The 15481-nt window shown below is 50.8% G+C and overlaps 6 protein-coding genes across 6 annotated transcripts; 2 read left to right on the top strand and 4 right to left on the bottom strand.

Annotated features, from left to right (window-relative positions):
* Window positions 1–83: 83 nt before the first annotated feature.
* Window positions 84–2627, top strand: VFPPC_06549 (neutral alpha-glucosidase ab precursor (glucosidase II alpha subunit) (alpha glucosidase 2); the record flags this gene model as incomplete). Its single annotated transcript, XM_018285566.1, has 1 exon — window positions 84–2627. One exon carries the CDS (start codon window positions 84–86, stop codon window positions 2625–2627), a length of 2544 nt encoding a protein of 847 aa, XP_018142768.1.
* A 131-nt stretch (window positions 2628–2758) lies between these two features.
* VFPPC_14068 (C6 zinc finger domain-containing protein) lies at window positions 2759–5922 on the bottom strand (the record flags this gene model as incomplete). Its single annotated transcript, XM_018291839.1, has 3 exons — window positions 2759–4547; window positions 4611–4670; window positions 5855–5922. The coding sequence occupies 3 exons, from the start codon at window positions 5920–5922 to the stop codon at window positions 2759–2761; spliced, it is 1917 nt and encodes a 638-aa protein (XP_018142767.1).
* Window positions 5923–6334: 412 nt separating this feature from the next.
* On the top strand, window positions 6335–8977 carry VFPPC_06548 (glycosyl hydrolase; the record flags this gene model as incomplete). Its single annotated transcript, XM_018285565.1, has 1 exon — window positions 6335–8977. One exon carries the CDS (start codon window positions 6335–6337, stop codon window positions 8975–8977), a length of 2643 nt encoding a protein of 880 aa, XP_018142766.1.
* A 119-nt stretch (window positions 8978–9096) lies between these two features.
* VFPPC_06547 (hypothetical protein) lies at window positions 9097–9928 on the bottom strand (the record flags this gene model as incomplete). The annotated part of the gene is made up of 2 exons (XM_018285564.1): window positions 9097–9476; window positions 9541–9928. The coding sequence occupies 2 exons, from the start codon at window positions 9926–9928 to the stop codon at window positions 9097–9099; spliced, it is 768 nt and encodes a 255-aa protein (XP_018142765.1).
* Window positions 9929–10219: 291 nt separating this feature from the next.
* On the bottom strand, window positions 10220–11615 carry VFPPC_06546 (low temperature requirement protein A; the record flags this gene model as incomplete). Its single annotated transcript, XM_022428519.1, has 2 exons — window positions 10220–11400; window positions 11462–11615. The coding sequence occupies 2 exons, from the start codon at window positions 11613–11615 to the stop codon at window positions 10220–10222; spliced, it is 1335 nt and encodes a 444-aa protein (XP_022284337.1).
* Window positions 11616–12471: 856 nt separating this feature from the next.
* VFPPC_06545 (patatin-like phospholipase) lies at window positions 12472–15296 on the bottom strand (the record flags this gene model as incomplete). The annotated part of the gene is made up of 2 exons (XM_018285562.1): window positions 12472–15089; window positions 15146–15296. 2 exons carry the CDS (start codon window positions 15294–15296, stop codon window positions 12472–12474), a joined length of 2769 nt encoding a protein of 922 aa, XP_018142763.1.
* Window positions 15297–15481: the final 185 nt, after the last annotated feature.

Genomic DNA, 15481 nt, shown 5'->3' with positions numbered 1-15481 from the left:
GAAGATTGATCATTGTGAAAGCCTCAACATCGACACAGTTTGTTTGTAGTCGAAGAACTCTCAGCTTTGCTTTCTCATTCACAATGCCTCAACAAGAGCAAGTCCCTTCGGCATGGGAGCACATCACTGCCTCAAGCACCGAACCCAGCATACAACTGAAATCCACAAACCAAGCCTTACCATTCACCTTCAACTTTGAGCTCATTCGTTCAAATGTATTCAGAACTACATTCTCATCTGAATCGCATCCTCTGCCCCCTCACCCGAGCATTCTAGTCCCCCCTGCCAGACAAGCAGGCTTAAAGGCGGAGACTGGTGATGGAAGTAGCAATACGAGCAGAGAAATCCGCATTGGAGACATCATTGCCAATGTTGACTGGAGTGAATCGTCACCACTCGTTAGCATTTCGTATGCCGACTCCAAGGAGCCGTTACATACCGATCTTCCTCATCGATCATATGTTGTTGACGGTGAAGGCATCGCTCACTATTCCCGCTACAAGCGCGGTACGCTACATGTCGGTCTTGGTGAAAAGGCTGCTCCCATGAATTTGTCTGGTCGACGATTTGAGTTGTCTGCCACAGATAGTTTCGGCTACGACGTCTACAAGACAGACCCTTTATACAAGAATATTCCACTCCTCATCAATGCAACCCCTAATGGATGTATTGCGCTGTTTTCAACTAGTCATGGACGGGGGAAATATTCTATCGGGGCCGAGATGGATGGTATGTGGGGTCACTACAAGGTGTATCGGCAAGATTATGGCGGTCTTGAGGAGATTATCATTGTCGGCAAGACTCTGCAAGACATCGTTACTACGTATGCCGAGTTTGCTGGGTTTCCGCTCCTCGTCCCTCGATGGGCATTCGGTTATCTTTCCGGCGGTATGAAGTATTCCATGCTTGATGACCCGCCTGCGTCAGAGGCGCTTCTTGATCTAGCTCGAAAGATGAAGGAACACGACATTCCTTGCTCTGCATACCAAATGTCATCAGGATACACAGTGGCTGAGCAGGAGCCCAAGACACGAAATGTCTTCACGTGGAATAGGCACCGCTTCCCTGATCCCGAAGGATGGATCAAGGAGTATCACAAGCTAGGCATGCGGCTAATTGCCAATGTGAAGCCCTACGTCTTGGCAAGTCATCCCGAATACCAGAAGTTAAAGGATGCCGGCGCCTTCTTCACAGATCCCCACACAAAAACCACGGCTGTCACACGACTATGGAGCGCAGGAGGTGGTGAAAGTGGTGAAGGTGGTCATATCGACTTCACCTCAGCAGCCGGATTCAAGTGGTGGTTTGAGGGAGTCAAGAAGCTCCGCGAACAAGGAATTGACTGTATTTGGAACGACAATAATGAATACACCATCACAGACGACGGTTGGCAGTGTGCCCTGAATGAACCTTCTCTAGAAGTACCGGAATCTCTCAAAGAACGTCGCGATGTTGGGCTTTGGGGGCGAAGTGTCCATACAGAGCTTCACGGCAAGGCATCTCATGATGCATTGCTCGAGGCTGATCCAGACTGCAGACCATTTGTCCTTACTCGGAGTGCTACAGCAGGCACTATGAGATACGCTTGCAGCTCCTGGAGTGGTGACAATATCACTAGTTGGCCGGGCATGAAAGGCGCAAATGCGCTATCACTGACAGCCGGCATGTGCTTGATGCAGTGCTATGGTCACGATATTGGTGGATTTGAAGGGCCACAGCCTTCTCCCGAGCTGCTTCTTCGGTGGGTGCAGCTTGGCATTTATTCCCCTCGTTTCGCCATCAACTGTTTCAAAACTGGCGACGACAACAATGTTGGCGACGTCATTGAGCCATGGATGCATCCATCAATTACACACCTCGTCCGAAAGACGATCAAACGTCGCTATGCCATGATACCGTATCTGTACTCGCTCATGTTGGCGAGTCACAAGACAGCCGTACCACCGCAACGCTGGACTGGTTGGGGATACGAATGTGATCCAGAAATATGGACTCCAGAGATCATGGACGGCGAATGCCAATATTGGCTCGGAGATTCTCTCCTCATTGGAGGCGTGTATGAGCCAGGCGTGACACAGGCGCGTGTCTATCTACCCAGGGCATCTGAAGCCGATGAGGGATTCTTGAACCTCAACGCGCCGTATCAGCATTTCCAATCGGGCCAGTGGATCACTTTGGACGCAGAGTGGCATGGGGCTGGTATTCCAGTCCTGGCGAAGGTTGGGACGGCTATTCCAGTTGGCCGAGACGTCCAGGTCCTATCTCCGGGTGAGAAGGAGAATGTGGCTGATTTACCGTTGGATGATTACCGCGCAGTAGAAATCTTCCCACCTCGCAGAAAGAGTGCGAAGGATTGGTATGAGACGGAGTGGTTCGAAGATGATGGTGTGTCAGTTGCACCCAAAGCAAAGATTTCCAAGTACACCGTTTCCTATAGGGTTGATGAGTCCAAGGTGTCTGTCAAATTTTCGAGGGACGAGCGTTCGGGATTTGTGGCTCCTTGGAAGACACTCGTCATAATACTTCCCGCCGGCGATTTGCGAACTGTAGTTGCAGAAGATGGTGCGACTGTTCATTCACTCAAGACTGATGAACAAGGACGACGGCAATTTGAGTTGCTTCAGTAGACGATGATACACCAACGACAAAATCCATGTATAGACTGTCCAAAAATGTAGTAATATGCTGACTACGCCGTCATCAACCATAATTCAAGTAAACCAATCATTGGACATATATTAAATGCCTTGTGAAGACGTCAGTTCGTGGTGTCTGTAGATGACCAGCCAAAGCCCATGAATTCATCGGTTCCATTCAGTGCCTCCAAAAGAATGTCATCCAACCAACCAGCGTCAGTCACAGATGACGAGAATAGAGTCAGTCCGGGGAAGTCCCAGTCAAACACGAATTGTTCAGGAACAAAGGAATCTTGTTCGTCCTCATTTGGCAACAGTGTTGCAGCGCTTTGCGGCGGTATGCTGGTAGCGTCTAATTGGTTTCCTTTGTCACTGTTGATTGCGTTGCTGAACTTGTTGATGCCAGTCTCCAGTAATTGCAGATATACTTTTCCAGTATTGCTGCGATGACCGTTCAACAACCCGCCACCAGCTTCGCTCAATTCGCGGAGGAGAATGTTCCCGCGATCGATGAGTCCGTTTCCATGCCGGCTGGCCTCGTTGGGAAGAAGTATGGATAGCTTCAGTAGCAATAGGTAACAGAATACGCACTTGGCCCAAACAAAATCCATTGCAAAGCGTAAATTTTGAAGATATAGTCGAGGCTGCTGTGTGATAATGCCTAGATGCTGCCACAGTGCGTCTTGTGCCATGGCCAACATCTGTTTCTGAGTTACCGACATGATGTCAACATTTTCGACCCCAGTTGTGCGAATTGCCCTACAGAGCGCCATCGTAACCCCCCAGCAGCGCTGAACTTGCATGTTGAGAAGCAACCAAGGTGAGTGAGGGTCACTAGGGTCAAATATTCTCTTCCAGTCATCATACCAGACGTTGATGTCGATCATTGCATCGGATACGATATCCATTATTTCTGTATCGGTATGAATTCGATTGCACAGTCGAGAGTACATTTGAGCTCGGAGAGCATTGAGTTCGACCTGCGGCCAGAGGCACATGTCCTGTTTTCGTACCAGTGGCTTCTTGAGCAGTACCCTGCATCGTCTAGCATCACCATTGAACCCCAACGCCAAAAAGTCTCCGGCATCGACGTGAAGAATGTGACTCATGTTCAGAATGTGTAGCCAGGTTCTTGTCTTGCGCATGAGCATCTCATCATCCTGGATGCTGGTGTTGCTGGCGGGACCCCAGGACGTCGACAAGACCCTAGACATGAGCGCATCATACGCATCTGGCAGCCCCAAGTCTACAGCCATTCGAGTCGCTGCAGCAACCAACAGAGACCTTTCAGAGGTGTAGCAGGCCCGTACCATCAGAGCCTGGATGGTCTCAAGAGAAAGCATGGCGGGGACGGAAATGGCTGCGTTGATCGTTCTTCGCAAATGAAAATTCAGCAGCCGCCATTGTTGAGAATCAGTTCCACTGAGCGCACGACAGCCAACCGTGCATATCGCGCTGAACAAAATACTGCTCCTAGACCGAACACTCTCGACAGAGTCATATTCAGGATCGAATACTGGGACATATCTGTCACATCCTTGAAAAAAAGTCAAGAAGTAAGAGTATGCCTGATCAAGAGTGATAAGGCCGGCAACCACCACGTCTGGCGTTTCTATCAGATTAATTCGAAATGGTACTGTTGCACGCTCTGTTCGGGGTCCAGATTGTTGTTCTTGGGAGTATATGCTCGATCTGTTTCCAGATCTTTGGGAGACGGCTGCTCGAGAGGATTCTGGTGATGCTGCAATGGGTTCTGTGAACTCGTACGAGCCAAAGTCACCACGATTCAGAGGCACAAACGACCCTGATATGTCAGGGGCGGATTGGGTAGTGGCCGCTAAAGCTGGCTCTCCCCTCTCTTGTAGCTTCTCTTGCAATTCCTGGACTTGCTTTTGAAGCTCGTCAATTTTGCTATCGTTATGTCAGTTATAGAAAGAACTCCATTCCGAGAGGTGCCAAGAAGACAAGACATACAGCTCGTGACTCTCTTTCGGCCTCTCCTCAAACTTGCAAACCTTGCGAAGGGATCGGCATCTTCAACACGTCTGGTCAGCAGTCTGACGAGCAGTGAATACACAGGCAGAGTACCTTGAGCAAGGACGTCGTCCGTCGCACTTGACCTAGCACAATGACATTGAGTAATTCGCTCGCGAGGCGTGAAGCCTGGTTTCATACCTTGGATTGACGACAAGCACCGCAAGAAGTCTAATTCAATAACACTCAACATTAGCCGAAACACAAGTTCAATACCCCACGATAAACCATTGAAGCCACTTCGGCCCAGCTTACCGGTATTCTCCGCTTGCGAGGCTTTGCAGGCGATGCTACGTTGGAATTGACGTCAGCCATTTAGTCTGGCAGATTACTCAGGAGCCAGGTTGATAGTTTCCATAATGCACCGGCTTGAAACGGTTGGAAAGGCTCAGTCAAAACGTGTGTCGGCTCGCGGAGCACACCCGCAACAAACTCCAACCCAAGCCTAATTCAAAAATGGGGCAGGTTCAGCGATGTCAGTGTTCAAGCTGTATCCGAAGCTAGAATCAACAGATGAACCATGGGGAGCTGCCATAAACCAGCGTCAATAATGCATGCGGAGATGTTGTTCTTCCAAAAGTGATTGGGCGAGTCTCGTGGCGTCAACTGCATGCAACCTCATGTGCAGGCGAAGCTCGGGGTCCCTTGGTGAGGCGCCGGTCAAGTTCGGCAAACCCGGCGATGGGAAGAGGAGATAATCGATTAAGGTCGTCAAGAAGAGGGGCGTATGGTGAGATTGGCCGCTTGATCGACGTCCTTATTCGTTGTTTGGTGAAAGCTGCAATGGAAGCCGTGGAGAGGAAGGATAAGAGATGCGAGAAGGCAGTGCTGACCTGACCAGATGAAGGATGGCGCCGGCTCTCATTTCTCCGCCCGTCAAATTAGGCGATGGTGCATGAATGACTGCGTGGCGGCGTCTGGAGATAACATGGGGTCTGGGTGAAGAAAATATGCAGCAGAGATGGAGAGAGGCGTCAACACTCTGGTTGTGGCCAAGGAGCAAGCAAGTTCAATGAGGAGGCGTTGCCGTGTGTTGGGGTAATCTCTGGGGCTCAGGCACGAGCCAAGGGAAGGAGTGAACCAGAGCAAATGGCAGGCACGAATCCAGAACCGGAGGAAGGAGCGATATTGAATTGACCTTTGATGTCCGGTCTCATCATCCACGGCTTCACCAGACCTCGTACGCCGTGCCAGAATGAGAATTGGCACTTTTCATCTCAACCGAGTCGCGCTGCATCATTCCCGACCTCATGATGCTTACATGGTGACAGCCTTAAATATTTTGACCACCCAGCACGAACCCTGTGTTGTGCGGCGTACCTGGACCTGGCATGCTTGACCAGACCCCTGTCCTCTCTGAAGCCGACTCCAAGAGTAAACCCCCACTTGAACCACCAGACCAACTTCTGAACCTTGTCTTTGACATTTGGGGTTGGTCCGACCTTGAGGGCCGGCTCAACTCACCACCATGCCAGCTTGGTGCAACCCGTCTTGTCCACCATGAGAAGCGATACTGAGACTAGACCCGTGGCCTTGGCGGCCTGTCAGGGTAACGTTGTAGATCTCCGGTCTGGCATACTTATATTCGAGCGTCCCGGTGTCTCGGACTCGGAAATGTTCAGCCAACGATTGCCGTCATCAATTGATACAGCTCGTCCAACATCATGGCGATAACAAGCGCGTTGACCTTGCTGCTTGCCGGCGGCAGTGCTCTGGTTTCGGCCACGAGTGCATTGACGTCCAAGGCCGGCCAGGTTGGGGTTATTCCTACCTGGGACTTTCAGTCGTCGTCCTCTGTGAGCAAGGACCTTGCCTCACTGTCTAAGCCTGGTGTTGACACGTCGTCGTGGCATCATGTAAAAGATTCTCGCTGCACCGTTATGGGCTGTATGCTTGAGTCTGGAGAATACAATGAGGATGAGGTGTGGTTCTCAGAGAACCTCAACAAGGTCAACTGGGGCCAGTTTCGCGTTCCTTGGGTCTACAGAAACGAGTTCTCTCTTGCGCCGAAGAAGGGCCAACATTTCTTCCTTCAAACCAACGGCATCACCTCCCGAGCCGACCTCTTCTTCAACGGCAAGAAAATTGCAGATAAAAAGGAGCAGGCTGGTTCTTTTGGGGGCCATACCTACGACATCAGCGGCCTTGTTGGTGCCAAAAATGCTCTCGCCGTCAACGTGTATCCCGCGGATTTCAACTTGGACCTCGTTTACGGTTTCGTGGACTGGAGCCCTCATGCTCCCGACAATGGTAGCGGTATCTGGAGAGAGATCACTGTCAAGCAGACCGGCCCTGTTGCTCTGGGCCCGATGAGTGTGTCGGTCGATATCAAGGTTCCAGTCGAGTCCAACCCCGCCAAGGTTACAGTCCGTGCTAAGTTGCAGAACCTCGAGGACCACGCGGTTCAGGTCGATGCGGCTTCACTCGTTTCTGAGTCTTCTGGGTGCAGAGTCGGGTCCAAGAAGACTTCCATCAAACTGGCGGCCAAAGAAACCAAACTTATCGAGCTTACGCACGATGTCAAGAAGCCGAAGATTTGGTGGCCCAAGTTCTGGGGTGGCCAGCCCTTGTACAAGGCTCAGCTCACAGTAAATGTCGCGAATGAACTCTCCGACTCTGCGACGGAAACTTTTGGCATTCGAACTGTCACGTCGGCTGTAAACAGCCACAATGACACCATGTTTACCGTCAATGGCTACCCGTTCCAGGTTATAGGTGGTGGATATAGCCCAGATATGTTCTTCCGCTGGGATGCCAAGCGATGGGCAAACATTATGAAATACTCGCACGACATGGGCCTCAACACCATTCGTCTTGAGGGCATGATGGAACACCCTGAGCTGTACAGAATGGCTGACGAAGCTGGCATGATGATTATAGCTGGATTTGTGTGCTGTTCTAAGTGGGAGGCTTGGGAGTACAACACTGATATCGATCCCAATTCCCCCTGGACAGAGAACGACTACGAGACGGCGAATGCCACCATGCGACACGAAGCTGCCATGATGCAGCCTCATCCAAGTGTGCTTGGATTCTTGGTTGGCAGCGACTTCTGGCCCAATGACCGTGCCACCAAGATTTACGTTGATGCTCTCAAGGACTCGTACTGGCAGACTCCAGTCATTGCGTCGGCCTCCAAGCGTGGCTTCCCAGCGCTTCTTGGCCCGTCTGGTATGAAGATGGATGGCCCTTACGACTGGGTGCCCCCCAACTACTGGTACGATACTGAGCCATCTGAGGATCGTCTTGGTGCCGCCTTTGGATTTGGCTCCGAGCTTGGTCCTGGCGTTGGCACCCCTGAGATTAGCAGTCTGAAGAAATTCTTGACTAAGAGCGAGATGGAAGACCTCTGGAAGAAGCCCAATGCCAACTCCTTCCACATGTCAACCAACACATCGTCATTCTACAATCGCAAGATCTACAACGAAGGTTTGTTCAAGCGCTACGGCGCGCCAAAGTCACTTGACGACTACATTTTCAAGGCCCAGCTTATGGACTACGAGGCCATTCGCGCACAACACGAAGGCTACTCTGCTCGATGGAACGAGGATCGCCCAGCCACGGGTACCATTTACTGGATGCTGAACAATGCCTGGCCCAGCTTGCACTGGAATCAGTTTGACCACTATCTGCATCCCGCTGGCTCCTACTTCGGTACCAAGGTCGGTTCGCGACTGGAACACGTTGCGTACGATTATGTCCGCCAGGAGGCGTGGATTATTAACCACAGCCTTAACAAGAAGGGCAAGCGCACGATTGCTGTTGAACTGATTGACCTTAACGGCAAGTCAATCTCCAAGGACTCAGTGACCGCCAACACTGTTCCCAACAAGTCTGGAAAGGCCGCCAAGGTCTCGGGTGTCAGCAATATCAAGGATGTTGGTCTTTTGCGACTCGTGTTGTCGGACGACAAGGGTGAGGTCCTCAGCCGAAATGTATACTGGCTGACGAAGAGTGTTGATACTCTCAACTGGCCAAACTCGACGTGGTACCACACTCCTGTGACCAAGTTCCCCGACTATAGCGCCCTGAGCAAGATGAAGCCTGCTCAACTGTCCGTCAAGGCATCCAAGGCCGGCAGGGCTCACTCGGTCGTGTTGGAGAACAAGTCGGATGTGCCTGCATTCTTTGTCCGCTTGAATCTTGTGGACAAGTCTGGTGAGGACGTCAACCCTGCGATCTGGTCGGATAACTACGTGACGCTCTGGCCCAAGGAGAAGTTGGCGCTTACAGTGAGCGGTGACGGACGGGAAGCCAAGGTTCTTGTCAATGGTGGAAATGTCAAGGCGTCATCGGTAGCGCTGTAACTGTAGTGATAGAGCCATAGTAGAGAAGAATATTATTCTAGTGTATTTATTTTTTTTCCCCGGGTCATGAGTCATTTCCTTCCGTTATCTTACAGATAGGTTACAAGCGTGACAGCCCGTCAACCCAACAGGCTCTTGACTTCGCCTACCGCATCTCTAAACAACATCATGGCATAGACTTTGTGAAAGCCAAAGAGAAACTTGCCACAGATGGGCTTATCCACCGTCGGATTACAGGTAATGCATTCCATGCTGACCAACACCTTTTCGTCGTCGCCTGCACCATTGCGCACTTTGCGGACGGTGAAACGATGACACCCAGCAAATTGGCCTCTGTTGGAGCCGTATACGAAATCAATGAAGCTACCGGATCCGTCCTGGCCAACATTGAGGTCTGTTACTTGAAACGCACCCCACATGATGGAATGCATTGAAGGCAGTGATGAAGGCAGGTCTGCGATGCGTTTTACATGTTGTGGTGCTGGAGTTGGTGCGAGGCCTACACAATGTTAACGTTCAGAATAAATGCATTGAGCACAAAAAAAAGCGCAAAGAAAGCATACCATCGAGCGCAACAATCTGCCTATTTAAAAGCTGCAGGCCAATTCGCTCGAGTGAAAACACCCGTCCGCCAAAGAAACCATTCACAAACTTTGACAAGAGAACTTCCTCCGACGGGACCTTGGATCCAGCGGGTGCGGAAAGTGCTATTGATCGCGAGTCTTCACACGCGACATGGCCACGCGGATTGACAAAATTGCGAATAGTAGCCGACGTGCGGAACGAATCAGTTACAGTCTCGGTCGTTGTGATGAGAGAGCGATTTGTGAGGCTGAGACGCTTGTAAATAGTGAAGCTGTAAGCTGTGCCTGAGACGGCGATGAGAGCAGCCGTTGCTGTGAGGACTGTCTTTGGAGGAACAGCCCGAGTGAATTGTTTTAATGTCTCCATTGAGTGATGTGATAAAAATAATTAATGAAATTGAATATTGTAGTTACAGTATTGGGTATCTTGAAATTATTCATCATGTCAGAAATGGTGCTCAGTCGGACATTTTGTATCTTGTATCTTGGTAAGTATTTGGTGGCGTTCCGGACTGCTCCGTGTCTGACAATGATTCTCGCATTCGTTCCGGTGACGTGCAGCTGACCTGAGGAGTCACACCTGAAGCCGGGATATTCTCTGCCATGGAAAACCCTTGCACCAACAGTACAGTATTTTGAGAGAGAGGAATAAAAAAAATTATGTTAATGCCTCATTGGAATCGTGTTCCTCCTCAGGCGCATCTCGTCCCGTCCATGGCTCAAAGAAACTCGCCCCCTTCATCAAACCCCCAATTGTCTCCCAAATCGTCAAAAACGCAAATAACGCCATAACAATAACCATAAACTCCGTCGTCGTCAAATGATCATGCGTTTCGGGGAGCACAATCAAAATAATAGCCACCACCAAACGCATACCTATGCGTGCCTGTTTCGGCAGAACCAGACAATCCTCGTCCTCAGTGCGATAAAGCTGGCCATACACCCAAAGACAGAACAAACCGACGCCAAGTCCGCCTCCCAACAGCCAGCGCTGTCCATCCTCAAATTCATGTAGTCTGGTGCTGATGGCGCAGATGTGTCCGCCGATGAGAAACGACGCCGACAGCGGCAGATGAAGCAGGAAGAAGCCAAACGCCGTCCAGGCAGAGCGGCGAATTGGATGCGTGGCCTGTAGACTGCCGTCACCGCTGACATAGATCCAGTTGATGCAGAAGGCGATGATGAGCGTACACACGGCCTTTGCGTAGCCTTGCGTGAGACCAATGCCCGCTGGGTCGCCCACGATGACGCTGTACATGAACTCGCCGAGGATGATGATGAAGAAGGCCGCCATGCGGTCGACCTCGTGGGCAATGTCGACGGCCGTGCTGTACTTGAGCTTGAGGCGGCGCTTGATCCACGGGCTGAGGGAGAGAGACCATGTGAATTCCTGGTAGACAATCATGACGGCTACGACGGCAGCTTTGCCACGGATGCTGATGGACTCGAAGAAGAGGGGGATGGTGATGAATAGGCCGATGAACATGAAGCCCGAGACGAGGCGAGCCTGCGCCCGGTGCTGATAGCTCGCAAACGAACTGATGAGAAACACGCACATTGTCGAAAATCGAGCAACGACGTAGGCACCGGCCGTTGTTCGCATGGCGTCGATATCGACATCTGCTGCCCTCGCGTTGTTCGCGTACAGCACCAGCAGCGCCATGACCCAGAGGATGAAGACGCGCTGCGGCAAGTCATCCGTGTAGTAGGAATTCATGATTTCGCGCAAGTCCGCCCAGATGTGCCATGCCGGCGCGAATATGAGTATGTACTTGGCGAGATGCGCGCCATTCGGGTGTTCGGCGAGGTCATCGCTAAAGTTGGCGACAATCGCGACATCTGCGGCGACAGAGTATGAGCAAGGTGACATTGAATGGAATCTTCAGTCGAGAGCACTTACACAACAGATCCAGAAACAGTTCAAATCGCCCAGCCTGTCTCTCTTCGTCGCTCTCCTTGTATAGCTGCCCATTGTAGAACCATTGCAGCGCCTTCGGTCGCTTGATGATGTACCGCTGAGGTTTCGCGCCCTCTTGGAGCTCGTTGCAGTTCATGATGAGGTCGTTTCGTCGTGATTTCTCGGGTGAGTTGGGTAGCCGCTCGCTTGCTCTTGGCACCGTCGAGGCGATCGCCTGAAAGCTTGTTTTTATCTTGGCAGCGGAAGGAGCCAAGAGTTTTGGCGCAAACTGCCCTTATGTATGGAATTGACCGACAAGAAACATGAAGCGGGCCTTTGTGTGCCAATTTTCAGTTGAACCCCGTCGGCTCTTGAATCGGAGCACATGTTGCCTGCTAGAGATGGTAACGCTAGTGCGCTAATGCAGCTAGTTGTGAGCTTGTCCTGGATATGGAATAGGGCGAGCTGAGCTTGAGCTGATGAAACTTTAATAAGACATGACAGAGTTGTGCTGTGGCGTCGGGGCAAACAAGACCGAGAGTTAAGGTGGATTTCATGCGTATCGTGGTGGGGTGACAAAGAGATGAGACAGAGAAGGGGAAAGGAAAATATCTGATTTGGATTCGGGTTTATGTGTATTTTTGTCATGGCTTATATTGGTATGTTGGAGATGTTCGAGACTCGGTTGCAAGACACTATGGTCCATCCAGACAACTCTGAGCGACAGTGCATTACTACCATTTTACGCTTCCATATTCGGAGCAATGCACTCTGCTGTTGAGAGAATTGCTGTTCCAAAGTCGGACATTAATAAACCGCCTGTTCAAGTCAAGTTATCAGCAGGGTTGGCAACCAAGGTTATATCCACAGGACTAACACGAAGCAGTCTCTTTCAACACGCCGTCAATACATGTCGGTATACCTCACCGCTATCTAAATCCTAAAAGCTCACTTCATTTGCAGATATGCAAACACTCCTCCAGCTCCATCGTAGCACACATCACATCCCAACTTCATAATCGTGAAACATCCCGCGTAAAACTACAGCACCCCCATCGCAAGCTGACCTTCCCACTCCTCACCTCCTCCAACTCCTCCTCCCGTTCCCTCTTCGCCACCTCTGTCAAACGCCTAGCCGGCACCGTAATAGGATCATCCGGCCCCAATTCCCCCTCAGCCAACTCAGCAAACAATGCCAAACAAAATACCGCCTCTTCAAGTGCCCCCTGACTCAAGAGTATTTTAGCCATGTACAAACCCTCAGACTTTTGCAGCTTGGTTTTACCACCGTAAAGCTGCGCAAACAGCTGTCTGCAGTCCTCGCTGTACTTCTGCACCATGGCGTGGTTATAGCAACAGCTTTGTGAGTAAAATGTATGTAGAAGAAAAGCCGCGTGCATAGCGTTGAGTGATTTCGTCCCAAAAACTGCTTTTGTCACGGAATATGTGTCCTGGAGTTGTCTTTCGACCTCGGGATGGGTGTCGTGGTGGTCTTTAGCCATGACGAATGCTTTCCGGATCCATAAGTAGTAGTCTTTATAGTCCATCGCTATGTCAGCTTCTGACTGCTCGGGTGAGGGATACTTGAACTTGTCCAGTGCCTCGGCGGCTTCTTCCCTACGACCAAGTTTACAGAGTAGCTTGATGTAATCGCACAATGTTACATCAAACACCGGATCCTCGGGCCCTGTTCTATCTTTGGAGATGATGAAGCGAAATAATTCGACAGTGCTGTCAATCTCCCCGGCAGCTCTACCATATGCCGCCTTCTTTTGTAGCTGGCAGAGCTCGTCTTCTGCCGTGGGTCCGGCGACGAATGCGGGAAGTATTGCTGTCAGCGACGAGAATACTCCCCGTACTGTTGAAAGAATGGTACTCTTGAGTGGCAGTTGGCTCATGTGGTAGTAGAGAGCGCCCATTTCCGGTTGATCTCGCCCCATGTAAAACCTCGCAACAGACTTCATAAACTCTCTCAAAACCAACACATACTGCGGCGGTTCCGTATGTCTGTAGACAACGTCCAAGGTAGAAGGCTGAAAGTCAAGAGTTACGACCTCACTAGATTTGGCCATCAGTTTGTCAGCGGCTCGTAGAGTCTCTGACACAGCTGGTAGCATTTCGCCATAGAGAAACGCCAGGCTCGCCTCCTCAGCTGTCTGTGACTTATTACAATATGCCACAGTCGCGGCATACACTGTCGATAATATAACCATCGCGAGCCTATCTTGTTCTCTCTCCGACTTTTTTAAAGCGTTCATTATCGTCTCTGCATAGGCATTGAGCTCTTGCACATTGCCCGCAGCTTGCCATGACGTCCTGTGAGCGAAAACGAGATGCCCAAGCAGAAGCCAGATATCCTCGGGGACTTTGCCAGTGCTCGGTTGCTGTGCCCGTTCTGTCACCGTCTTCAGGAGATATCGGACCTGTGCAAAAGTCGACGCATGGTAGGGCTCCTTGGTTGTCACGATCAAAATAATCATGGCTGCTTTGTACAAGTATATCCATTGCGACTCCTGGTTGCGCTTTGCCTGCACACATTTATGGACAAGGGCATGCATTGTGATAGCTGTCGACCCGTCCTCAAGATATTTTAAATGCACAAGGGAGTAACTCTGCAGTATGTCGAGGGCCTTTGAGTAGTCATCCAGAAAGTTCCAATCTTTCGAATCGTATACACACCAGCCTTTGATCATTGGCATAGCAGCTGGGGCTCTGAGAATGCGCTCTGGCAGAGATTCGCCATCTAGTGCGCCGATAAACGTGAGCAAATAGGCTGCCTGTCGATGTGTTTCAAATATAGCCTGAAAGGTAACTTTGTACGTTGCCATTACTGACAATTTGTGATTGGTATAGTTTGGCGATCGTTCCAGCGCATTGCCCAGCTCCCCTTCCAGTTGTTGGAGATAGCGCTGGGGCATCTTGTCGAGTTGAACAAAGGCTGCTGCGTGCTCTACCGCCAGAGCCAACCTCCCGAGCTTCGATATGATTTCCTCACAGATGGCCAGTTCTTGGTCAGTAGGTTGGGTCAAGTTGGCGTGGCTTAGGAAGAGCTGGAGAGCATCCTGTTGACTCATTTCACCAAGGTCTATCGTCGGTCCCAGGCTAGCAGCTTGTCGATTCTGTGTCGTGATGATAACGTGGCCCTTTTCTCCTGATGGCAAGTAGTCTAACAAATCTTCCGCCTCCATCTCTAGATTGTCGATGATGAGAAGCCAGTCGCCATCACCACCCTCGAACCACCGTACCACGGCTTCCACAGCAGCGATTTGCGACTGCGGTTTTTCGGCGTCGGTCGCATCCAATGGAGGAGCTTCTGGCAGCTTCAGATAGCGGGAAATAGCAACAAAATCGTTTCGCATTGACGTAACATCTTTGCCACTGACCCAGAATGCCGCCGAGAATTCTGAAGCATACTTGGCATAATAAGCATGTGCAAGTCGCGATTTTCCCGCTCCGCCGACACCACAAATTACACTGCGCCGTGGGTGACCAGAATTCTCTGAGGTGAGATGCTGTCTCATAGACTTGAGCTCTTCCTGTCTACCAACAAAATTGGTACTGATGAGAGCAGGCAGTCGGTGTAGTCGCTCCTTTTTGCCTGGGGGCGAAGGATCTTGGTGTCCGACAACCACTAGTTAAAAAACACAGGTGAGCTTCCTTCGGCAGTCTGGCACTGTTGGTGTTTACCTCCATGGATGTGAACTTCATAGTGATCACCAAGATGAGCGCGAGCTGATCCCTGTATTACAGTATTCGTGTAGTTATGGCTAGCACTTGTGGTGAGGCTCTTCGCGACAATGCTGCTCGTTCCATCGTCAGTGCCTTCCTGAGATGCCATCTTGATGTGATGACATCCAAGGGCCTTCGAGACCGCATCATGGTGACACGGAACCAAGGGGTTTCATGGGTCTAAATGAGCTTTTGTTCATTACAATTCGAGTCATCAAAGCTAGGGTTGCATTCTTCATGCCGCTGGGTCAAGTATTTGTTTCTGTGGCGTTCAATATTCCTCAGCTGTGCCCC

Source organism: Pochonia chlamydosporia, chromosome 5 (genome assembly GCF_001653235.2).
Source record: "Pochonia chlamydosporia 170 chromosome 5, whole genome shotgun sequence".
NCBI classification, from domain to species: Eukaryota; Fungi; Ascomycota; class Sordariomycetes; order Hypocreales; family Clavicipitaceae; genus Pochonia; species Pochonia chlamydosporia.
This window is presented reverse-complemented; position numbering and strand designations above follow the sequence as displayed.